Source organism: Vidua chalybeata, chromosome Z (assembly GCF_026979565.1).
Source record: "Vidua chalybeata isolate OUT-0048 chromosome Z, bVidCha1 merged haplotype, whole genome shotgun sequence".
NCBI classification, from domain to species: Eukaryota; Metazoa; Chordata; class Aves; order Passeriformes; family Viduidae; genus Vidua; species Vidua chalybeata.
Window position 1 is genome coordinate 41,158,454 of NC_071570.1, and position 21,326 is coordinate 41,179,779.

At 53.4% G+C, this 21,326-nt stretch overlaps 3 protein-coding genes across 6 annotated transcripts in view; 1 reads left to right on the forward strand and 2 right to left on the reverse strand.

Annotated features, from left to right (window-relative positions):
- TLN1 (talin 1) overlaps nt 1-8,575 on the reverse strand; it is a 35,729-nt gene extending 27,154 nt beyond the window's left edge. Inside the window, exons 1-2 of one of the 3 annotated variants that reach the window (XM_053932841.1) lie at nt 8,173-8,575; nt 1,929-2,095 (exon numbers count right to left, since the gene is read on the reverse strand). In XM_053932841.1, coding sequence (XP_053788816.1) covers nt 1,929-2,058 — 130 coding nt within the window. In that variant the 5' untranslated portion in view covers nt 2,059-2,095; nt 8,173-8,575. Of the gene's footprint in view, nt 1-1,928; nt 2,357-8,172 lie in introns of those variants that run through there. The other 2 variants (XM_053932840.1, XM_053932842.1) reach the window with 2 other exon arrangements.
- A 102-nt stretch (nt 8,576-8,677) lies between these two features.
- On the forward strand, nt 8,678-15,772 carry CREB3 (cAMP responsive element binding protein 3). 2 transcript variants are annotated; one of them, XM_053932846.1, is made up of 11 exons: nt 8,678-8,737; nt 9,192-9,640; nt 10,335-10,472; nt 10,555-10,813; nt 11,033-11,139; nt 11,354-11,446; nt 11,954-12,060; nt 13,373-13,441; nt 13,593-13,677; nt 13,812-13,893; nt 14,336-15,772. In XM_053932846.1, the coding sequence occupies exons 3-11, from the start codon at nt 10,335-10,337 to the stop codon at nt 14,674-14,676; spliced, it is 1,281 nt and encodes a 426-aa protein (XP_053788821.1). In that variant the 5' UTR covers nt 8,678-8,737; nt 9,192-9,640; the 3' UTR covers nt 14,677-15,772. The 2 variants fall into 2 exon arrangements, with proteins under 2 accessions (XP_053788821.1, XP_053788820.1); XM_053932845.1 differs by lacking the exon at nt 8,678-8,737 and adding an exon at nt 8,744-8,866.
- A 3,161-nt stretch (nt 15,773-18,933) lies between these two features.
- LOC128782412 (avidin-like) lies at nt 18,934-20,426 on the reverse strand. The gene is made up of 4 exons (XM_053932753.1): nt 20,355-20,426; nt 19,615-19,825; nt 19,381-19,513; nt 18,934-18,967 (listed from the first exon to the last, which is right to left on the reverse strand). The coding sequence occupies exons 1-4, from the start codon at nt 20,424-20,426 to the stop codon at nt 18,934-18,936; spliced, it is 450 nt and encodes a 149-aa protein (XP_053788728.1).
- Nucleotides 20,427-21,326: the final 900 nt, after the last annotated feature.

Genomic DNA, 21,326 nt, shown 5'->3' on the forward strand with positions numbered 1-21,326 from the left:
GTTGTGGCTGACAGCTCTCTGAAATCTTCAGTGCAATGTGTAGTAGTAGTGAAAGTAAGGTAGTAAAATGCAGGGGATCATCAGGAAGGGTGCTAGGAACTGGTCTATAAAATCTAGGCAATCCACACTTTGAGTACTCTCTGGTGGTAGGGTCTGCATCTCCTCAGGGCACAGCACAGTTTGAAAAGATACAGAGACGCAACTTGAATAATGGAACCATGGTGTGAGGGACTAGAGGAACTGGGACTTATTTTTTTTCCAGAAGAGGAGGCTGAACAAGCTCAAGGCTTACAAAGTCTCAGAGGTGGTGAGACCAAATCCTGCTCCCTCAGGGTGGGGTACCTGGTGAAAGGGCTGCTGCTGGAGCCTGGGCAGTGGCTCCCCAGCTCAGACCCACAGGGACATGCCCGTTTTTATGTAGCAAGAGGCCAGGACTGCACCTGGCTTTGCCTTGGAAAGGACCTTCTCCACCTCTGCAACAACCCTGCACTGCAGGCTGTCTTGGCAGGCTATGTTTATAACTCCTCATCTTGTTGGCAGCTCTCTTTAAATTCCTGAGCCGCCCTGTGCCTGCCTGGCTAACACTGCTGTTAGGATCCTACTAAACCGGGAGCAGAAAAATCATGAAAGCTTGCCGTTTTATTTTTGAAGTAAAAAAAGAACAACAAAAAACCAAACTGTTTTCAAAGCAAATTCCAAGAGGATAAATCCAAAGCACTGAAAACTGAGCAGCTTGCCCCAGATCCATGGGCTGGGTGGGGAGAGGCACTTCCTGAGACAGAGCAAGAGCAGAGCTGGAAATTTACACCAAAGCTCCCCCAGCCCAAAGGTGATAAAAAACCAGGGCAGTTCAAAAAAGGAGCCCAAGTGCCCGTGTGTAAGGAGAGCAAAGAGAAGTAAAAGCTGCAAGGAACACATAGGAAAAGAAAGGCTCTGAGCAACTGAAAAGGAATGCAGAAATAAGAAGTTCCCTTTAAGGTCTTCCCCTTGCTGCTTTTTTTATAAACAGGCTGGCTCACACCCAGGAGCAGGAAATGCAATGCTCCTTCCAACACCACTATAGCCCTGCATATCCAAAGACATCCAGTCTCTTGCTGAAGCTGAAAGCCTTAGTCTGTTGGACTGCTGACCAGCCGGGCATGGTGTGAGAAGGCATTTCCTTTCAACCTCAAGGAATGTGCTGCTCCCAGATGTCGCTGCACTCCCCCTCCTTTTCCCATGACTTTTGACCTCCACTTTGCTCTCTTCCATGGCACACCCGCTTTTGGAGGTTGCAGGGACTCAGGAGAGCCCCTGAGACAGCATCCCAGAGCTCCAACCCCCCATCCATGATGGGGACAGGCCACATCCGTGTGGGTGTGAGTCACATCATGAGCTCATGAGCCATAGGCTAAATTGTGAGCCTAGCGGCAGCAAGAAAATACTGGAGCTGAAGCAGCCTAGATAGGTAATGGAGCACCAGCAAGGGTCTGGCAGAGAGCTGCCAGTGGGAGACAGACCCAGTGGAGATTACACATATCCCAAGAAAGAAAAAATTAACTCAAATGATTTATTAATGTTTGCTATTACCCCTGCAACTATTTAAACGCATGTAGCCCTAGCTAGTGGTGATGAATGTAAGTAGGACAGAAGAGCAGAGACAGAAAGGGCAGCAGACTCAAATTGCTTAGAGTTATTTCACTTCCAGATGTGGTTTCCTAACTTTTAAACACACAAACGTTCTTCTGGGGTGTTGAGGAGGGAGTCTGAGAAACTCAGACCATCACAGCAACTGGGCAAGAGGACTTGGATCCCGCTCCCCCCACCCAACCACTTCTCTGGGAAAGTGCCAGAGAGGCACAGACAGAAAAGAAAAGGGAGACGAATGAAATGCCACAAGCTAAGCCAAGGCAGCCCTGGCATGGTAGCCAGTCCCACCACGGACTTACACTGTCCTATCTGTGCCTCAGGCACCCGCTCACGGATCATCCGGCAGGCATCGTACACCATGGTGGAGGGCTCAAACTGCATCGTCTTCACCACATTGCCGATGCTGATCTTCAGTGAGAGGGCAACCATGGTGGCAGCTGGGCTGTCCCCACTCCTGCGTCACCTGCTGAGGAGACAGGCGAGGTCTGACTGCTGACCTCACCAGTGTGTAGTGTGCTTGCTCCCTCCTCCTTCGGCAGCACCTGAAAGCCAGGATTCAGCTTCCAGTGGTAAGCAAAGGGCTGCAGCCTGTGCTGGCAAGCCTGTGACAGGTCCCCTTCCAGGTCCCCTGGTTCCCGAGAGGTTCCCTCAGGTCCCCTTCAAGACCCTGGGACCTGAGACCAGCACTGGGACCCCTACTTCCTTATCCTAAGGTCCTAAAGCCAATTTTACTTGCCTGTGGGAATGACAGCAGCTGGTACCCACCAGAGATACTGCCAGGCAGAGGAAGTGAGCATGAGGGAGCACAGTAGATAAGCTGTGACAGCATGATGGAAGGGGTTATAATTAAACCTGCCATGACACAGAAGCCACAAGAGGAAAACCAAGCATTGACCCAGAGCTGGCAGGGCCCTGCCCCAACTATCTGGACTTCTCATGTCACCAGCAGACAGTGCCGAGCTGGCAGCCTGAGCACAGAGGGACGGAAAAGCCTGAAGCTGCACAGGGAGGCAAGATAAGGGCACCAGGCATTGAATTCACACATTAAATGCAGTTACCTGGGAAAAGCACCACTCATACCCAAGGTGTGCTCATGAGATCAGGGTCTATGGCAGCAGATACCACACCAACCCAGGGCACAGACAATGCACAGGAGGGCAAGGGACCCCTGTGACAGGTCTCACTGCATGTGCATACAAGAACCACACCATGCCATCTGAAAAAGGACTCAAGCAGGGTCCAGCTTGAAGGATCAGCTTCATAGAATAGAATCATAGAATCATCAGGGAGATGACAGAATCAGTAACCCCTAAATCACTAGATCATATCACTCAGCACCAGATCCAGATGCCTCTTAAACACCTCCAGGGATGGTGACTCCACCACCTCCCTGGGCAACCTATTCCAATGCTTCATCACCTTAACAGTGAATTTTTATTTCTGAAATCTAATCTGAACCTTCCCTCTCTCAAGGCTATTCTCTTGTCCTCTCACTGCAGGCAGGCAGAAGAGAATGGCCCCCATCTCACTACCTCTTTCAGGTAGTTGCAGAGTTCAGGCTTAAAGGATTGCATAGAGCAGCTTCAGAGAAAGCATCCCTCAACAGAGCTCCAAAACAACAGCTTTAATAACACCTAATCAGAACTGCAATATCTGTATTGCAGAGTAAAAGCTGAAAGAAGTAACAAATAAAAGGAGGTCGTACATAAGTGCCCCACTTGCCTGATGCAGCTTTTAAGTGTCCTTCCCTTCAGATCTACCCATTGGGAAACAGCTTTCAGTGCTTTCCCAGGTTGCCAAACGCCTCAGGGTCCCCTCCCAAGTCCTTTGCTCCTGCCCCACTGCTCCATGCCCTTCTCAGAATTCCCTGTCCCTGACTGGCCCCAACCTGATGCTCTACAGCAGTGGCATGCCTTTTCCCCTCCCTGAGAGCCTGCTCATGCAGAGCAAGTCCCCTGTTCTGCTGACCCAGGCTGCCTTGTCCTTAAACTCCAGTGATGGGAGGATGCAAGAGCACTGGTGGGATGCACATCTGCTTATTCTCTTTTAGATTCATTTGCTCCTACCAGACTTCCTATTATGGCTGTCAGGGAAAGCTGATCTTGCATTCTCAGCCTGGCCTGGGAAGGTTCTTGGACAAAATGTGCTGGCAACCTTCCTCACAGTGCAGCAGCACTTGGTGAGTCTGTGCATCCCTGCCTGGCACTGCCAGCTCCAGTCCCCCTGGGAGTGGGTACACCAGCAGCAGGCTTCTCTCACAGACCTGAGCAGCCTAGGGGCAGGATCCGTGTCCAGATTTGGCCAGAAGCAAGTCAGAGGGCAAGGGGCCTGCTCCTGAAGAGCCATAAAGCCACGCTGGTGGTGCAGGGTGGAAGGCAGGGACCAAGGAGCATGCCGCCTCCGCCAGCACATGGAGCAGCTCCAGCTCTGCATTCCTGAGCCGTTCTGCAATGTTTCTGCGGAGGCCCGTGGCCCCCACTGTCTCCGCTGTTGAGGAATGAAATGCACTTCAGCTCTTGAGTGAGGGAGCCCATCGGCAGAGGGAGGGAGGTAGCAGAAGCACCCGCCGTGCCATTGCCATCTATCCGGAAGCATTAGCAAAGCCATGGAGCTGAACAAACGAGGAACACCCTATCATGGAAAGGGTTTTCCAAGTATTTCATATGCAGGGCGGGCTGCTGCGGTCACCAGGCCAACTTCTCTACATTTAAAAACATTCTCAAGTTGAGCATAAAGCTGCTTTCCATCCCTCTGCAGGAAAAGGAGAATATGCCTCTGACAAGACAAGGTCAGAGACCATGGATGAAGGAGTGGAGGACAGTAGAGAGGAACTGAGAGGAGCCAGGACATCTGCCACTAGTTCTGTATCCCCCTCTTGCCCTCACAAAGCCACCCAAAAGCAGGCACTTCACCAGAGGCACCCTCAGCACACCCTTCACAGGGGTCACTGTGCTTCCCAAGACCCCACAAGAACATGACTGCTCATGCCTTCCCACTCCCAAACACTTAAAAAAATTAGAGCTCAGCAGGGAAGATGCTGATGACATCAAGGAAAACCTCGGAGAAAAGGGAGATGGTGCACTTCAATTTCCATATTCTATGGAAAAAGTCGAGGCTCTAGCAGCTGAACTTTGCTGACAGCAATGTCTAGAGCAGAAACATTCTCTGCTGCAAAAGGACAACTCCTCAAACTGGGGTAAGGTTTGCCAGCAAAATGTGGCAACTAATCACACAAGGTTTGCAAATCTGCTACCTGATGTGAGGGCATCAATGCAGGGCTCAGCCCCGACAGACGTCTCCCCTCCATGAACCATGTGGAGAGAGAAAAGCTGGACTAGATGTAACAAATGAGACAGCATGGGAGCCTGGCACTGCAAACAGAAAAAAAAAGGACAGTGAAACTCAAGCTGTCCCTCTAGAAAGAAGAAAAACAAAAAATCCAAACAAACCAAGTCTTGATGAACACACCAAATTTTTGCTGGCTCACCTCCAAGAGAAAGCAAACCCATTCTCAGTCAAACCTATTCTCAATCACATTGTCAGTATGCAAAGTCAGATAAGGCACTGGAGCAGCCGGATTAACACACTTCTGCATTTTATAGCAAGTTGTGTACAACCCTTTTTGAACCACAGGCATGCTTCTGAGCCAATCCCAAGATGATGAGGGGGAGGGGTTAACCTTAGTGGGGTCCCACCACTTCCCCCAAGAGCTGCTGCAGCTTCCTCCATCTCACCCCACACAATGTGAGCAAAACCAAGACAGGGCTGGAGGTCTCCAGCTCTGCCCGAGGGCAGGGTAAGTGCAGGCAGGGCTGCAGGCAGACAGGACCTGTGTGGCCCAAAGAACCACAGTGTCATTGCCAGGGACCACCGACAGCAAGTTTCTGGTCACATGATGGAATTACTATATTTCTGTCGGATGAGTTCACTGCTGCAGTAACGGTTACATGGAAGTGTTTGTGTCTTAAAAGACAAAAAACCCAAGCAAAATTCAACTGCAGACAGCTAGAACACTTGTGATGCATTTCCAGAACAAGATGCAAATCTTCAAATGCCAACAGTTCTGTCATTTTTATTAAGTTCTCTCTTAAGGGATACTCCAAAAGAGGTTTTGTAAAGGGGTTTGGTTTTTCCTTCTTTTTTTATGGCAATACCAAATTTCACCTGGGAAAGGCCCCACTGCAGACCACCTCTGTACTGGGAGCTGGCTGTAGGAAGCTTCATCAGCTGCAAACCATCCCAGTGCTGGGGCTTTCCACAGGCACAGCCCAGTCAGTACAGCCACTGGCACAGCTAGGAAGATACCAGGCCACCAAAACACAATGTCTACAGCAGTGGCTTGGCCAGCACATCAGCATCTGCACTCCAGCACCATCAACAGGATCAAAAATTAAGCTGATAAGAAGCCAGACTAGGCTCTGGCTGCGTTCTCCGGCGTTCTCCAGTGCAGGACCACGATACACAGCCACAGCAGGCACTGAGGTAGACAGGTCTCAGCCCTGCACCAATGGGAAGGCTGAGCCAGCAGCCCCAGCTGGTTTAGTGTCACACGCTGCTGAGACCGTTCAGCCCAGTTCCTCTTTCCCAGCTGCATGTCCACGTCAGATGGGAGGATAGTTTCTTCCAGCTGAGGCCGAGGTTGCTCCTGGGGAGCATGAGTGGCTGCCAAGGCCAGACACAGCAGCCCCGTGACCACTGTTAGCCATGGCTAGGACAGGCGCATCCTCTCACTCCTGCAGGGAGGGCAGCCCTGCTCTGCAGGGGAAATGGGCAGGGGCCAGGCACCTGGGCTAGAGGATCACAGCCGCAGCCTGCCTGCCTGCTCACACGCACTGAGCTGAAGCAGCTCCAGCTATTGTCTGCCAACATTTCACACACATCTCACATCCTGTCTGCTCCTGCTGGGCATCCCTTGACCTCCAAAGGAATGGAGCACAAATCATGTCACCTCTAGACTGCCCATGATGAAAGCAGGCATGGGGACTGGTGGGACTCCAGCCACAGCCTCTCCGGCATCCTTAGCAAGCTGGCCCTCTAGCACAGCACCCCAAGAGCAGGAGTTGAGATGCACTAGATGCTGTCATGACCTCTGGAAAGCACTGGGTGCCCTGATCCAGGCACCCATGCTTCCCACAACAAGCACTGTGCTGCTGGACAAGCAGAAAGGTGAAAGAAAGAAGACAGCATGCCTGTATTTTTGGGTCATTTCACCCAGCAGCCAGCAAAGCTCAGGTCTTTTCGGGCACCCCACAAGACCCTCTTCCCCTTTCCTCAGCCTTCCCACTCCCCCTTCCCTAAATCTAATGGGCTGTGTCACTTTGGGAAGCACCAGATTCCTGCCGCTGTCATTGAGCAAGGAAACTGAGTGCTTGGGTGGTACTTCCCATGCACCATCACAGATTCACTTAGAACTTGGGCGGTTTCACCCTGTGATCCGGGGAGAGGCAGGTGGTCTGGACCCCCTACTGGGCAACTCACAGGCTTTAGCAAAACTAAACATCCCAAAAATATGTGTCCTCCCCTTCTCAGCAGCGAGGCACGGAGAGAGAGAAGGGAGTAAACAATTATCGCTACCAAATATGGGTCTAACAGGCAGCAATGAAGCCACGGCAGAAGCATGTAGACATCCTGCCGGCAGATTCAAAGAGATGGGGAGCTTGCAGGGGCTCGGGCAGGACCCAGCAGGGAACAGGCAGAGGATGGGACAGCTTTTCCCCCTGCTTGGTTAGTGTTTCGGCCGGGATATGGTGGGGACCCAAGCCTTTCCCGACTGGGCCCAGTCCCACAGTGCATGGGAACCACCCCAGCGCCCCATCCTGGGGCCTATGACCAGCTGTGTGTCCCGGTGGGAACCGTGGCGGTGACCTCCCTGGCTTCGGTGTGGCTATGGGAAGCCCTCGTGTCCCCACCCAAAACCACGCAGCAGGACACCGACACCCTTGCCACTCACTTTTCCCCACGTCCCGGCAGGGTGGGCGGGGTGCCGGGGGAAAAGCTGCGCCTGGCCTGCCCCAAAGGTCACCCCGCGGTCCGCGGACCGTTGGGCACGGCCAGGCTTGTCCAGCTCGATCCCCAGAGACCCCCGAGGTGGGGACGCTGGCCCGGGCCTCGCCACGGTGGACTCCAGGCCAGAGCCTGGTGAGGCAGGCTCTGGGCAGGGCCGGAGATAACGTGGCCGGGAATAACGTGGCCGCGCCAGCCCGTGCTGCCCTGGAGCCTCCGGTGGGTGTCGGTGCTTGGGTGGCGCCGGCCCCAGGGGCGATCTAGGCATGCCTCAAAGTCTGAGTGAACCCCGGAAGCCCTCGGGTCACCGCAGCCCCACGGACAAGCCCCGGGTGGAGTAGGGAAACCCCGGTAACCGGAAAGCTGCTTCCTCCCTGCCTCCCCGCCATTTACCGGGCGGGGTGCAGGGCAGGGTCCCCAGGGCATCCGTTTCCGGCAGCCCCCCGAGTCAGGGCGCTACCGGTCCGCAGGACCCCACTCTGCAGCCCCCCCTCCCCGGTTACCGGGACACCGCGTGTCCTCCGTCTCCCGTCCCCGTACCTTTGCGCGGGCAGGAGCAGCGCGGCGGCCCCGCGACGCTGAAGGGAGCTCTGCGGGCGGCACCACCCGCTTCCCGCCCCCCGCCATGGCGCATGCGCCAGCACACGGCGCGCCGCCGTGTGACACGGCACGGCTCCGCACGGTGCCCCGGGGCTGCGCTCCACCCGGACGTCGCGCCACGGACATCCCGCTCCCACGGACAGCGCTGCGCTGTACCCGCGCGGCCCGGCCCGACACCCCGGGGCTGGCCACGGTTCCGCGCCCGCGCAGCGTGGCCATGCTCCACCCGCTGCTCACATCGCAGCCCCGGGCACCCGCCCGCTCCGGGACACCCCCGGGGCCCCGCATGACCCCGGACCCACAGCCCTCCCCTCAACCCGTCTCTCCCCTCTTTTCCCCACCCGCCCCGCGCTCCCACCGCCCGCGCGCGCTCCCGCAACGCACGCGCCCCCCCTCCCCCTCCAACCAATGGGCGACCGGGGCGTCAGCGTGGGAGGGGCAGGGGCGGTGCGCGTGAGCCCGCTGGGTGACGTCACCGCGGTGCGTTGGGAGCGGCGAGGCTGAGGTGAGGGGCCGGAGGGGGTCCGGCTCGACCGGGAGTCGGGGCTCCGGCTACTAGGAGGGTCCAGGAGGTCCGGGGATCCGCGGTCCGGCCCGCAGCTGAGGCTCAGACGGGCTGCTTGGTTCTCCTCGGGTGGGTGTCCCCGCCCCTGCGCTCCGGTCACCCTTCCTTCTGCCGCACCTGCTCCTGTTCCCGTCCTACCCGTGCTGCCTGCCCGGCGCACGTTCCCTGGGGGGAAACTGCTCCGAGTCTCTGGAAGCCATGGGCCCTGACATGGCCCGGATTTGCCCAGCTTCTCTTCCTCTTGTTGCTGAACTTTCTGCTGACAGCTCTCCCCTCAGTCAGCTGGCGCAGCAGCCCTGGCTGGGGACTGCTCTGGCCCTCTGGTTTTGGGTGGGGTTTGAGGTGATTTTGGTGGTATTGTATTTTTTCTGGGTTTTGTTTTTTTTTTTTTCAGACCGTGACACTTGACAGCTAGATGTGAAAGCTTAGCAGTGCTGATGGAGAGGTGCGATGGATGCCTGTGCTCTGACAGCCTGAGCAGTGCCTTGGCTCAGGCATTGCCCACGAGCCGGCCGGGCTGATCCCGCCGAGAGCCATGCGAGGCCGCATCTCCTCAGGGACCGAAGCTCCTGGGCCGTGTCTCGTTAGGACGTAACAGCAGTAGCCCAAGCTGGGACCAGACAAAGCTAAAGCTGCCACAGCCACGCAGGTGCACAAGCGCCAGGGCAGTGTTTGCCTGCAAGTCCCTGATCCTGCCCTCCGAGTTCCTGTGGCCACCTCCAGCCCCTGAGCTCTGCTGCTCTCACGCTGCCAGGCCCTGACATCCCTGGCAGCAGGGACAGCTCTCCAGGTCACTCCTCAGAGCTGAGAGACTCTTTACCAGTGTCTGATCTCTACAGTAAGGTAAGGAGCATTTGATTTTCAGCCTAAAGGTATATTGTGTGCTAGTGACATTTATATATATCAAATCTATTTATTTGTTTCAATATCCACTTATTTATTAAAAGTGTTAAATAGTACAGTGTTTGACAGCTGTCTGAATTGCTAAATCGTAATCTAGGTCTGTCAAATCACTCATTAATTACCCTTCAACGATCGCTTAATCACCATTTGATTGCCATTTAATTTTTGTTCAGTTGTTGGTTACTTAGAATTTGATCATAATTTAATCATTAACAGAATCCCTTTAGTTAAGACCTCAGCAATGACTGTTCTTAATTTTCCTGGGACAGGAAGCTCTCCCTGCTCACTGCACACCAGCGGGTATGGCACCTTCAGACCTCTGTGGAGCAGAATCTTGCATGCTCTCCACACCATTAAGTCTGGGATTGTTTCACTTTTCCTCTCCTTCCTGCAGCTTTTATGCTCTGGATAGAGCGTAGCTCCTGTGGCTGGGTCCCAATAACCTTGTGGGGAAAACACTGTATTGTTATCACCAGTGGTGCTATAATAGCCTGGCTAGAGAAGTACTTGTGAACTGGTCATTCCTGCTGTTGACATTGCATGGGGATACTTTGTCTGTAGGGTCTGAGGGACACCTTAAAGCAAAGCTGGTGTCTCCCGTTGTGCCTGTGCTCACTTTGAGTGTCCTGCTCAGATGTCGTGCCCAGAGGAACTGGATGCCGTGGCAGATGTGGATCTGCTTGACTTTCTTCTGAAGGAGGATGCTCCCTGCCCTGAAATCCCAGGGGAGCAGAATGGTCTGCTGGAAGACTGGGGCCTACCAATGCCTGAGGTGAGTTCTTTGTAAGTAATTGCTGCTGAGCTGAGGTTTAGGAGGTTTGTCTCCCTGCTGAGTAAAAGCTGTTCCTCTGCAGCTCCTGGACAAGGAGATGGATGACTTCATCAGCTCACTGCTGAGCCCTTTAGAAGATGAATCAGACAGGCTCAGTTACTTGCCTGCCAACAATGACAGCAGCATTTCTGAGGATCAGCTTCTGTCCCATTGCCTTGGTAGCAATTTTGCCAGCCGAGACATTGTGCAGGTTGATCATAACTACTCTCTTCATCAAGACTGGCCTACACAGGAAAGTGTGAGGTCTGACATGGCAGAAGGAGATGTTGCCATTGAGCTAGGTGAGTGATTTGTATAGAGTCTTTGTGCCCTGGCTGCAGGCAGAAAGGAGAAAAGCAGTCCTATACTGGTTTGTTTTGGTGGGTGTCAGGCAAAGATGGAGAGAGCCAAGAGTAGAGGCTTTCTGCTGTTATAAAATTGCTATTTCATGCTACTCAAAGCTGGCTGGTCAGGTGCTGCCTCGGTGAGGCCCAGCATTTGACTCGTCTTTCCTTCCCCAGGGGCATGGGTGGGTTTGGAAGGCACAAGCGAGGCACTGGAACAGAGCACCAGTTTCCCCGTTGCTGTGGAAGATGAAACCCAGCTTGTGCCTGGAGCCATTGTACAGGTACTGACTCCCATGCCTATGGACCCCAGCCTTTGCTTCTCACATCTCTCCTTCTCTTCTGACTTGACTTTTATGAGGGGTATCTGAGGGAAAACATGACATTACTTTGGGAGAGCTGATTCCAGTTCTTTGTGTTTGCTGCATGCCCTCGCTGGCCCAGGATGGACTCCCTGTATTATGCATTCTCAGTAGGCTTATTTTTGCTGTTTTCTAGTCTGACTTCCCAGAGCTGGTCCTGACAGAGGAGGAGAAGCAGCTCCTGGAGAAAGAAGGTGTTACATTATCAACCAGTCTGCCACTGACCAAAGTGAGTCCTCACTACAACCAAACAGACCACTTGCATGTATCAGGTAGTGTAGGGGTTTGAAACTGCAGGACAGTGCCGTGATGAGAATATATTCTCCAGATGCTGTATTCCAGGCAGTGTTCATTCTGGGCTCGGTGTCCTTTTCCTTCTTTCAAGTCCAGGGCATCGTCCATGTTCACAGCAGCTTCTGGCTACTGTCAGTCTCTCTACTTGTGGCTGTTTGCAGGAGGCATTTACACCACAAGTGCCTGTAGCTATTTCTTCCTGCTTGCCTAGTGGCTTGTGGTCTGTGTGCTTTTCATTTTCCTTAGGTACACCTTGCTTTTGCTGAGTCATGGAAGCTGCTGGCTGCATCAGCAGGGCCAGGGTTTGCCTTGCAGTTTATTCGGTGGTGTGGGAAGGACAGAGGGCACAAGCACTAGGGCTGGGCACTGATACGTGAGCGCGGTCTGAGAGGGTGGGATTTCCAACACCCTGGGATTGCTGTTAATGAGATGATCCTTGCAGGCTGAGGAGCGAGTTCTGAGGAAAGTCCGTCGTAAGATTCGGAACAAGCAGGCAGCTCAGGATAGTCGTCGCCGGAGGAAGATCTATGTGGATGGCCTAGAAAACAGGTATGGTCACACAGCAGTGTCATCCAACACTGAGGGGACCTATATGTTCTTTTAGGGATCCTTGGCAGAATGGCACTAAATTGTCGTTTCAATCAGAACTTCATTTTCCTATCATGTTATGATCAGTATAGCAGAGGATTTGTGATTAGAGTGGCACTGTTTTTCTACAAGCAGAATCAATGTAGTACACTCTATAAGCAGTGTAATACAGGATCTATCATACAACTTACAATTTATAATCACCTGCATTCTAATACATCTTCACTTAAAATTTCTAGTCACATGGGCCCTCTGCAGATTGGATCAGATCTTAATAGATGGTTCTGTGTATTAATATAATGATCATAACATAGTTTCAAAAATTATACAAATAATACAAGTCTCTCCCTCAGTAATGGGAGGAAGCAGGTAATGGTGTGTCCCTGAGCAGAGGGGTCCTGAGCTGTCGGGCAGAAATTCTACTCCCAGGGTGCCCTTAGGACTTTCTAATTGCTTGATTTTGTGGACAGTGTGCTCTGTACTGTTGTACTTCCCTGTGATAGGGCTGTCAGCAGCACAGAGCTGGCTATGTGCCTGCGACCTTCAGGACTGGTAAGGGAAGGGCCTGGTGCCCAGGGACTTTCAGGCTGGCAGAGAGAGGAAGAAGAAATCTGTTTGTTTTGGTACTTGGTGCACAGGACCTTCAGTGGCTGATAACAAGGGGAAGGGAATGAATACATGACTTTGTGGGTCGCAGAATGGCTGCTCCTCTCATGCATGGCCTTAGTTGTGCTGACCACAGTGCCAGGTCTGGGATCAGGGGATGCCTGTCACAAGCTGCTGTGCTGTTCGGCTGCTGGGCTCCTGTCACCCTGACCAAAAAGTGAGACTGGCCCTGTGGGGCAAGAGCTCCCTGCAGAGGGTTCGAAACATCAGGGTGAAGCCTGTCTGGTGCTCTTGTGCTTGGAGATGGTCCAGAGCTTGCTCTGTTCAAGCCAGGTAGCTGACCTGCCAGAACGAATGTGTTTTCCAGATCAGGCTAGTTATTAATACAGCCTGATGTCACAGATGCGTAGGGCTGGTGTGCTGCTAGGAGTGGGCATCCACAGGGATTAATCAACTGCTTCTCTGCAGAACTGGCAGGGCTTAATTCCTCCCCATATCTGGTATGAGGTGGTGCTCTCTGGGCTTTGCTGCACATGATACCAGGTGGACCCCAGGACCAATTCTGTCTGCCCCAGCCATCCAGAGGTGGTGACTGATGCTATGTCTCCACTGTTGCCCAACAAAATCTCTCTGGTTTTCCCCCATGCCTCTCATCCTTCCTGGGAAGGGTGGCAGCCTGCACAGCTGAAAACCATGAACTGGAGAAGAAGGTGCACCAGCTGCAGAAGCAGAACATGTGAGTTTGTCTTGTTGGGTTTGGCAGGAGAAGTGGTGGGGAAGGCTGTTCCTGTTCTCAGGACTGTGGCCTGTCCCTGGCTGCAGAGGGTGGAGGGAAGCAGCTGTAGGTCCACCTGCTGTGCTAACCTGCATTTCCTGCTCTATTGCAGGTCACTGCTCAAGCAGTTGCAGAAACTGCAGGCCTTGGTGAGACAGTCCGCCCCCAGAACTACCAGAAGTAAAACCTGCACCATGGTAAGTGGCTTCAGCCCCAGTGTCTGTGGAGGAGTCTCTGCTGTTCTCACAAGTTTGGGAGAGAGGCATTTATTGCATTTAGTGATGCCTGTCCATTTCCTTTGCTGAGATTGTGCTGATATTTCTGTTTCCAGATCGTGGTTCTGTCCTTCTGCCTTGTTCTGTCCCCCAGCATCCGCTTACCTGGGAGGGTAGAGCCACAGCAGGAGCTCAAGGGTGAGTGCCCAGGTTACGGCTGAGGTGCCCAGGTTGGGGCTCCAGGTGAAGTGCTGCCCTTCAGAGCACAGCACCTTCCCCAAAGACAGCCTGAACTCTAGGATGCTTCCAACTCAGCAACCCCTTGCCTGGGGTGACCACTAGGTTTGTCTTGCTGTCTTGCCCCAGCTCTGGACTCTTTCTCAGCCCTGTTGCAGAGGCCTGCCTGGAAGCAGGGCCCTGTGCCAGGGGCGGTGCAAGAACAGGAGAGTTCTGGTTCCTCTTGGAGGACAAACTGTGCTTGTGCCTGGCAGCTGTACAGCATCCTCTCCCCGCCTCCCCAGGGAAGAGGAAGTCCTGGTTAAACAGTTAGACCTCTCTCCTGGGCTTTGTGGTGGCTCTATGCTCAACACAGGAGGGTGGGAGGCTGGAAATGATAGGGTTGGCTCTACCTCTCTTACAGTGCTGTCACGGCAGATCCGCGAGTTTCCGAACCAGGGAGCACCTGATGTGCAGCACGACACTGAGCTGAAGGGCTTCAGCCCAGAGCCTGGAGACCCGTTGCTGTCAGGCAACCTCAGTCAGTCATGGGAAGAGGGGCAGAGTCCTCTTAACTCCAATCCCAGGTCTTTCAACAGCAACTCATCCTCTGACCCTCTGGCAGCAGCAGGCTCCAAGCCAGGCCCGCCCCAGAGTGACCCTTTGCCAGCAGCAGTGCTGGTGCCGTGGAAATCCAAGGGTGAGGAGTGGGTAGAACACCCTGACAAAGTTCTCATCCAGCAGCACCATGCCAATGAGATGTGACCAGTGCTGCATCCTGCTCCTTGGGATGATACTGGGCATCCTGTGGAGCAGGGACAGAGCTGCACTAACAGATTTTCTATCCAAGCAGTTTCTTCTGAATACTCTCCTCATTGCCAGCAGCTCAGAGGGTTTACAGGGAGGAATTGATCTGACATTTTTTATCAGACTCCATCTGAGATGGGACAGGAAATTCTGAGAACTTCACTATGGCTGCTGATGTGGCTTGCAGCCCAGGATGCACTCAGTGGCTTGTGGGGATGGGCAGTAGCAGGGACGGTGGAGGCAGTTGGATGAGGTACCAGTACTTGGTCTGACTAGATGCAGCTGGCAGTGGCGGCCGCTGCCCTGCTTCTTCACTGCCCAACTGGAGATGAACAGGCACTTCTTAGTCTGTGTTGTGGCCCCAAACATATGTTCCATGTCACTGCCCCTTAATCCTGCAGTGCTGTCTGATTTCTAGGTGTGAGGGAGCAATTTGACCTTCAGTGCTCTCACAGGAGTAGTCCTGCCTGCTTCTGCGACAGACCCAGCATGTTGCCTGTTCCTGCTAGCTTTTGAGCCATGGCCACAGCTCCCAGACTGGCTAGAAGAGGTAATGTGGAGTTCTTCCTGAGCCATGTGTGCTGTTTGCCTACTGCAAGGGCTGAGCTTTTCATCTCCTGCAGACTTTTGGGCTTCAGGGAGCAGGCATGCCTTAAGCCAGACTGCTGAGGCGGCATGTTCAGAGAGCAGCAGAGCTGCTTGCTCTTTTGAAGGCTTTCCTGGCCACAGGACAGTTTCAAAGTCGTGTCCTTGTGTGCCCAAGCCTTGCTGTGCTGGTTGGTGATGTAGTCAATGGTTCTGGGCTGAACAGAAACACTTTGAGCTGGTGAGCAATGTCTTTGCCAGAGTGGAGCTTAGTGGTACCTGTAGAGATCTTGTCCTACTGCAGGATATTCCATAGAGTCATATAGAATGGTTTGGATTGGAAGGGGCCTCTAAAGGTCATCCAGTCCGGTTCTCCCTGCAATGAGCAGGGATAGGTTCAAATTGGATCAGAATAATAATGAATAGCTTCCTTATTAATAGAGTCTAAATAAATATTAATGGTGTGTGACTGTGTCCTCTCTGGTTGTTTTGGCAAGGTGCTGGGCTGCACCTGGGGCTGGGAGAAATGCAGGGTGGGCTTGGGGCAATCCCTCTCAGATCGATGCAGGGGAAGTCTGCGTGGCTGAGGCTCTGCAGAGGGGCTTGTTGAGGCACAGTGCGGGTTTACAGGGCTGCTGCTTTGCTCTCACTCTGCTCTTACCCTCTGCTCTCACTTTGCTCTCACCCTCTTCAAGGGTGCAAAAGCACTCTTGGAGAAAAATGTATGTGGTGAGCACCCAGCACCCACCACGCACACGCAAGCCCCCGGTGCTGCGGAAGCAAGCAGCTTCCCCCAGAGGAAGCGCGAGGAGCCAGTGTCAGCCCCCACCGCTGCTTTCGTAATGGGAGCTGCACAATCACAGGAAGTGGAGCAGAGCCAGGGTCCTGCAACAGCACCGGGTGGGCCTCGCCTGCTGTGGACTTGCTAAATTCAGGATTGTCCCTGTGTCTGGTTGGGGTCACTGGGTCCACGGGAAGCACTGGCAGACCCTGAGCTCAGGCTGCAGAACCCAGTGTAGGATTTGAGGGCATGGGAGCTCAGCAAGGCAGTGAGTGCAGGAAGCTTCACACTTGCATCCCACCCAGGGAGCAAAAACAAAATATGAGACAACATTTTATCCAGAGGGGAGACAGCCAAGGAGAGGCTCGCCCAGGGCCTCTACCTCAGGACAGGTACCAGCATGCTCCCAACAGGGCTGGGTCACAGCTCTACCCTGGCCAGGACCAATAGCCGTTGAGCATCACTAGAGAACCACTGGAACTCTTTCCCCAGGAAGGGTGCATGGCATCAGGAAGGTCTAGCACCCCATCTGCACTTCAGTTTAATTTTCTACAGTTTGAGGCCAGGGTGTGTAATTCCACTCCGCACTTTAGTTTCTTTTTTTTTTTTTTTTGCAGTTTGAAGCCAGGGTGCGTAATGTCCTGTTCCCAGCCTACTTTCATTCTTGCAGTTCAGGGTCAGTGAGTGTAATGGCCTGTTCCCCCTCTAGTTTCATTTTTTGCAGTTTTAAGGCCACAGTGTGTATTGTTACAGATGTTATACAGTGTCCCCGACCCAGCACTAATCGATATCAAATGAGCCATCTGAAGTAATATATGGTGGTGTTGCCAGCAAAGTTGGGAGCAGCCACGTGAGCTGGTGTTTGCCTGGGTATGATGGGGTCAGTATTGTTCTTCGTAGCAGTCTGGCTTGCTTGGCCAGATGTCAGGAAGGGAGATAACTGTGGGAGAGCAGGCTGGGAGCCAGGAGCTGGGAGTTTTGGGGAGGGTTGCTCCATGGTCTCAGCTCATAATGACCAGGTCTGCTGTTTTTCATTGCTTTCTGTGTTCTGTGCCAGTCCCACACCAAGCAACTCTGACCTGGGGAGAGAAATGAAGCTCAGCCTGGACCTCATGCCCTGTGTTACAGGCCAGCAGTGATTAAAGTTTATAATAATGAGTCTTTTGGCTGAGGACTTGATTGAAGCAGGGGAGCAGGAGCCAACTGATATTCTTGCCACCTTCCTTGTCCTCTTTGCTGCAGATCCCCGTTCTTTTTTGTAGCATGCTGCGGGTTCAGAGAATGGTCTGCATGTTCACTGGTGCTGCTTGCATGCACACACAGCCTCACACTCTGCCGTAGGTCAGTGGTATGGTCCCAGCTGCGTCCCCACTTTGTTCCCTCTGCTATGCCCAAGATCAACCCTTGTGTCCCAGCAAATGCCTTTGTCAGTATTGTGGGACTACGCTGGCAGACTGGAAGTATGAACTTTTCAGGGCAAAATATCTTGGACAGTCCTTGGCAAGTCCCAGATGGGTGTTGCCAGATGGAAACAGAATCTTTTTTGCTTGGTGACTCCTCAAGTATCAGAGTATCTTCTCTTTTCTGTGATAGTGATACATTGAAAATTGTGAAAACATAAAATGAAATTTGCTGTCTATTGCTAAGGAAGTCCTGGACTGTGTAACCAATGCAAAACACTTCCTGTCATGGCTTTAAAGGAATCAGGTTTGCCCTTTTTAAAACAATGAATTAGGGTTTCTCAGAGAGATGGAAAATTCAGTCAGTAGCAGAAACAAGATGTATCCACCTTTCAAGGGAAATCTAAATCCTGTGTCATCATCCATCCTATTTTTATCCATAGCACCAGCTGCTGGATAATGGTGGAAACAGAAACTGACAGAAATCTGAAAACTGCTTTTAAAAGCAGCTGGAAATACAGTGATGGAGCCACTGTCTCCTTCCAGCTCTCACAGCTGGACACTTCAGCCCTGGGCCTGCTGAACCCCCAGGGGTCGTGTTAGGACCACTTTGGCAAAATGTCTAAGGCAGAAGGCAGAAAGGTCGGGCTGTGATGCCTAAAAAAGTCCAGACAGTGCCAGATGTGCCCTTCCCCTATTCTCTTTCCTTGTCCATGTCTGGACATCTTGGCTGGAGACACACCCCTACGCATTACTTGGAGGACACAGCCGTGCCGAAGGGACTCTTGGGGCAGGGTATTTGGGAGCTTTCCCCAGGCCTGGGATGGGAGGCAGCTAGCAGCTGGCCCCTGCTGCACATCCGCTGGGGCTGGGAACCGGAGGCTGACAGCTCTGCAAGAATCGTTTGCAACACCCTGTGCATTCCCCGAGAGCTTCCTCTGCTTGGTTCACACAGGGAAGGCTCTCCAGTATCGGCCGTGGCAGCACACTGGAGTTGTGCCTTATCCTTCTGCCTGGCCACAGCTTGGTTTGTCCCCCATCTCTAGGGATATCTGGGAGTGACCCCTAGGGACATGTTACCCAGAGCATAGCATCAGGTTTGCAGGCACGGTACTGCTGTACACTGCTAGGAAGGGGAGCTGGGACAGTCGCCATCCCCAGGCACTCTGCTGCCCTCAGCCTTGTATTTTTCAGTCTCAGTGCAGCACGAAACCTCCCTTTGGGAGGGTGGCTGCTGGGTGAGACAAACCCCACAAGTTTGAGGCAGGACAGAAGACAGAGTCAAGCCTTGCATCCCCACAGAAACTCTTTATTTTGCATCTGGTGAATTTGCCTAAGAAAGCATGAACCTCTGGGCTAATAGCTGCTCAAGTGCAGCATGTTGGTGTGGGCGAAGTCTGCCTAGGCACTCCCTGTCATCCTGAGCCTGCTGGATTTTCCCACTTGCTGTTATTTTATCCGTGTGAAGGTGCTGGTGCCAATCCTGCAGAAAACACCAAATCAGCTAGGGTCATGCACGCTGTGGAGGCTAGAGGGGAAATCCAAGGGGAGCATTGTGTGGCTGACTGAGGTACTACAGGTTCCAATAGTCTGCAGCAGAGGCTGTGCCAGGTGCTGGCATCATTTCCTCCTCTCCCTGCTGTGGAGAGTCGAAAGAAGATCCCAGAGAGGGCTCTCTGTGGCCAGAGCCCACCCAGGGATCCCCCACCCTGAGACACATCTGGCATGCAGGGGTGGACCATGTTACACAGATGCTTCATAGCCCTTATGTATCACAGGGGACAAACCCATTCCACCCTCATGGTCGTCCCATGCTTCACCCTGTGGGGTCTCTCCCTTCTCCAGCCTGAGTTGCAGAAGACCCTGGCAGAGCAGTGGCTGGGACCCAGCACTCACCAGGTGGCTTTCCAGTCCTCTGCAGGACTGTTGGTTGCCTCTCGCAGGAGCCACAGGGCATGCAGGGTCTCCTCCCCGTTGGTGTCCACATAGCACTGGCCCAGGAAGACACTTGTCCGGGCAGTCTCTGAGTCTGGAAGGGTTTAAGGTGATGTGAGTCAGGTAGTGAGGCACAAGGTCACCCTGTGTCTTGCTGGCATCCCCGCTCACAGGATGATGGCCCCTGCTGCCTACCTTGGAGCCTCCAGTTCACAGTGAAGGAGAAGGTGGGCTGTGGGACCAGCCCTATATCTTGCTGGGACCCCTCCAGTGGTGATGTGAGGTGTTCCGAGTAGCCAGCAGCAGGTCCCGGCAGGTAAAAACCTGAGAATCTGTTGTCCTTGTCCAGGGTGGACACAACCATCCGGCAGCTGGTGTCACTCCGCCACGACCCGGAGAGAAGGCACTGCAAGGCCAGTGCTGTGGGTTGGAGGGAGGGAGGAGGGGGAGCATCCTGCTCCCATCCCTTCACCCTGGCTCTGTCCAGAGATGTCTGCAGCAATGGGTGGTGTGCTACAGACCTGATGTGCCACTGGCATTACCATCTCAGTGTGAGCATCGTGCCTGAGCTATGATCACATTCAGCTCAGCCACTGTCCAGGATGGTTTCACCCACCCAAGGGAGCATGAGTCCCCCCATGCTGAAGCAGCAGGTGTGCTGCTTTCCCTACACTCTGGAGGGGAAAACAGAAGCTGTCTGGGATATGGCTCTGTTTGCCTTCCTCTGAATGACTTCCTGCAGCAAGAAGTGTCCTTGCAGGAGCAGTCCCTTCATCCGAACCTCATTGCAGCTTCCCTCAGCACTGCACAGTGCTGTTCCCACCAGCTCCAGCTGCCCAGCCCTGGCTCCCTGTTGAGCTATGATGCCCCAGCAGCAGGCTTGGGGATCCAGCAGGATGTCAGCACCACACCCCCACTGTCATCTGTCCCCATACCTTCCTCTCCACAGGGGCAACACACACTGCCAGGGCAAGGGCAAGGACCAGGGCAAAAGCACTTCTCCCCATGGCTGCAAGGCTGCTAAGAGCTCCTTCTGGCCCTGCAGCCTGGTGCCCTTTATAAGGCTGTAACTGGAGCCCCACCAGCACCAGGATGGCAGCTGTGAGATGAATGGCTTGATGTCAGGGTGCCCGGGACAGGCGAGGGAGGTGAGGAGGTCTGCATGACCTGGTCAGGGCTGAAGGAATGCAGGAATAAGCACGGCTGGGCAGAGGGGTGGGGACGCAAGTTTTTTATAATGCCCTATAGTAGCCTGGAAAGCATCAATACCTTCTTTGGGAATCTGCCTCCCATGCACAAAGGCTGGAAACTACCACCTATTTCAACATTTACCTCCTCCCTGCTTTGCTGCTGCAACTGCCTGATGAGGATGCTGCAGCGCTGCACAGAAGGGATAGTTCACTCATTTCAGAAGCAGTAACATTTCTCCAGCCTCTTCTGGATGTCAGCTTCTGATTTTGATGCTTTTGCTTTTACTTTTGTGAGAGTTAGAGGAAGAAGTAACTGCAGCAGCATTACTGAGGTCCCAGCAAATGTGTTTGCTAAACACACAGAGCGTGATAACCAGCATTGTATTCACACTTCCTTGTATTGGCTGCTCTAAAGGACCTTTGATATGAAAAATGCAGCATGCACAGTCTCTGTCTTCCCGAGCCATGCCTTTGCTGTGATGTCTGGAGCAGGCATATGGCTGTGGCAGCTGAAAATTCAGGTGGTACTCAGCTGTTTTCAATACAGCTGTGTTTGGGGCAGAGCATGGCAACAGGGCTGCAGTGTGCAAACTGGGACAGGGGAATGCCCCTTTGGGGTGGCACTTCTCAATGCCCACTGCTAGCCCTGGCACATCCTGGCACCCTGTGCTCAGCACATCTCTCTCTCATCTAGGTAACCTCAAAAGCTAGGCTGAG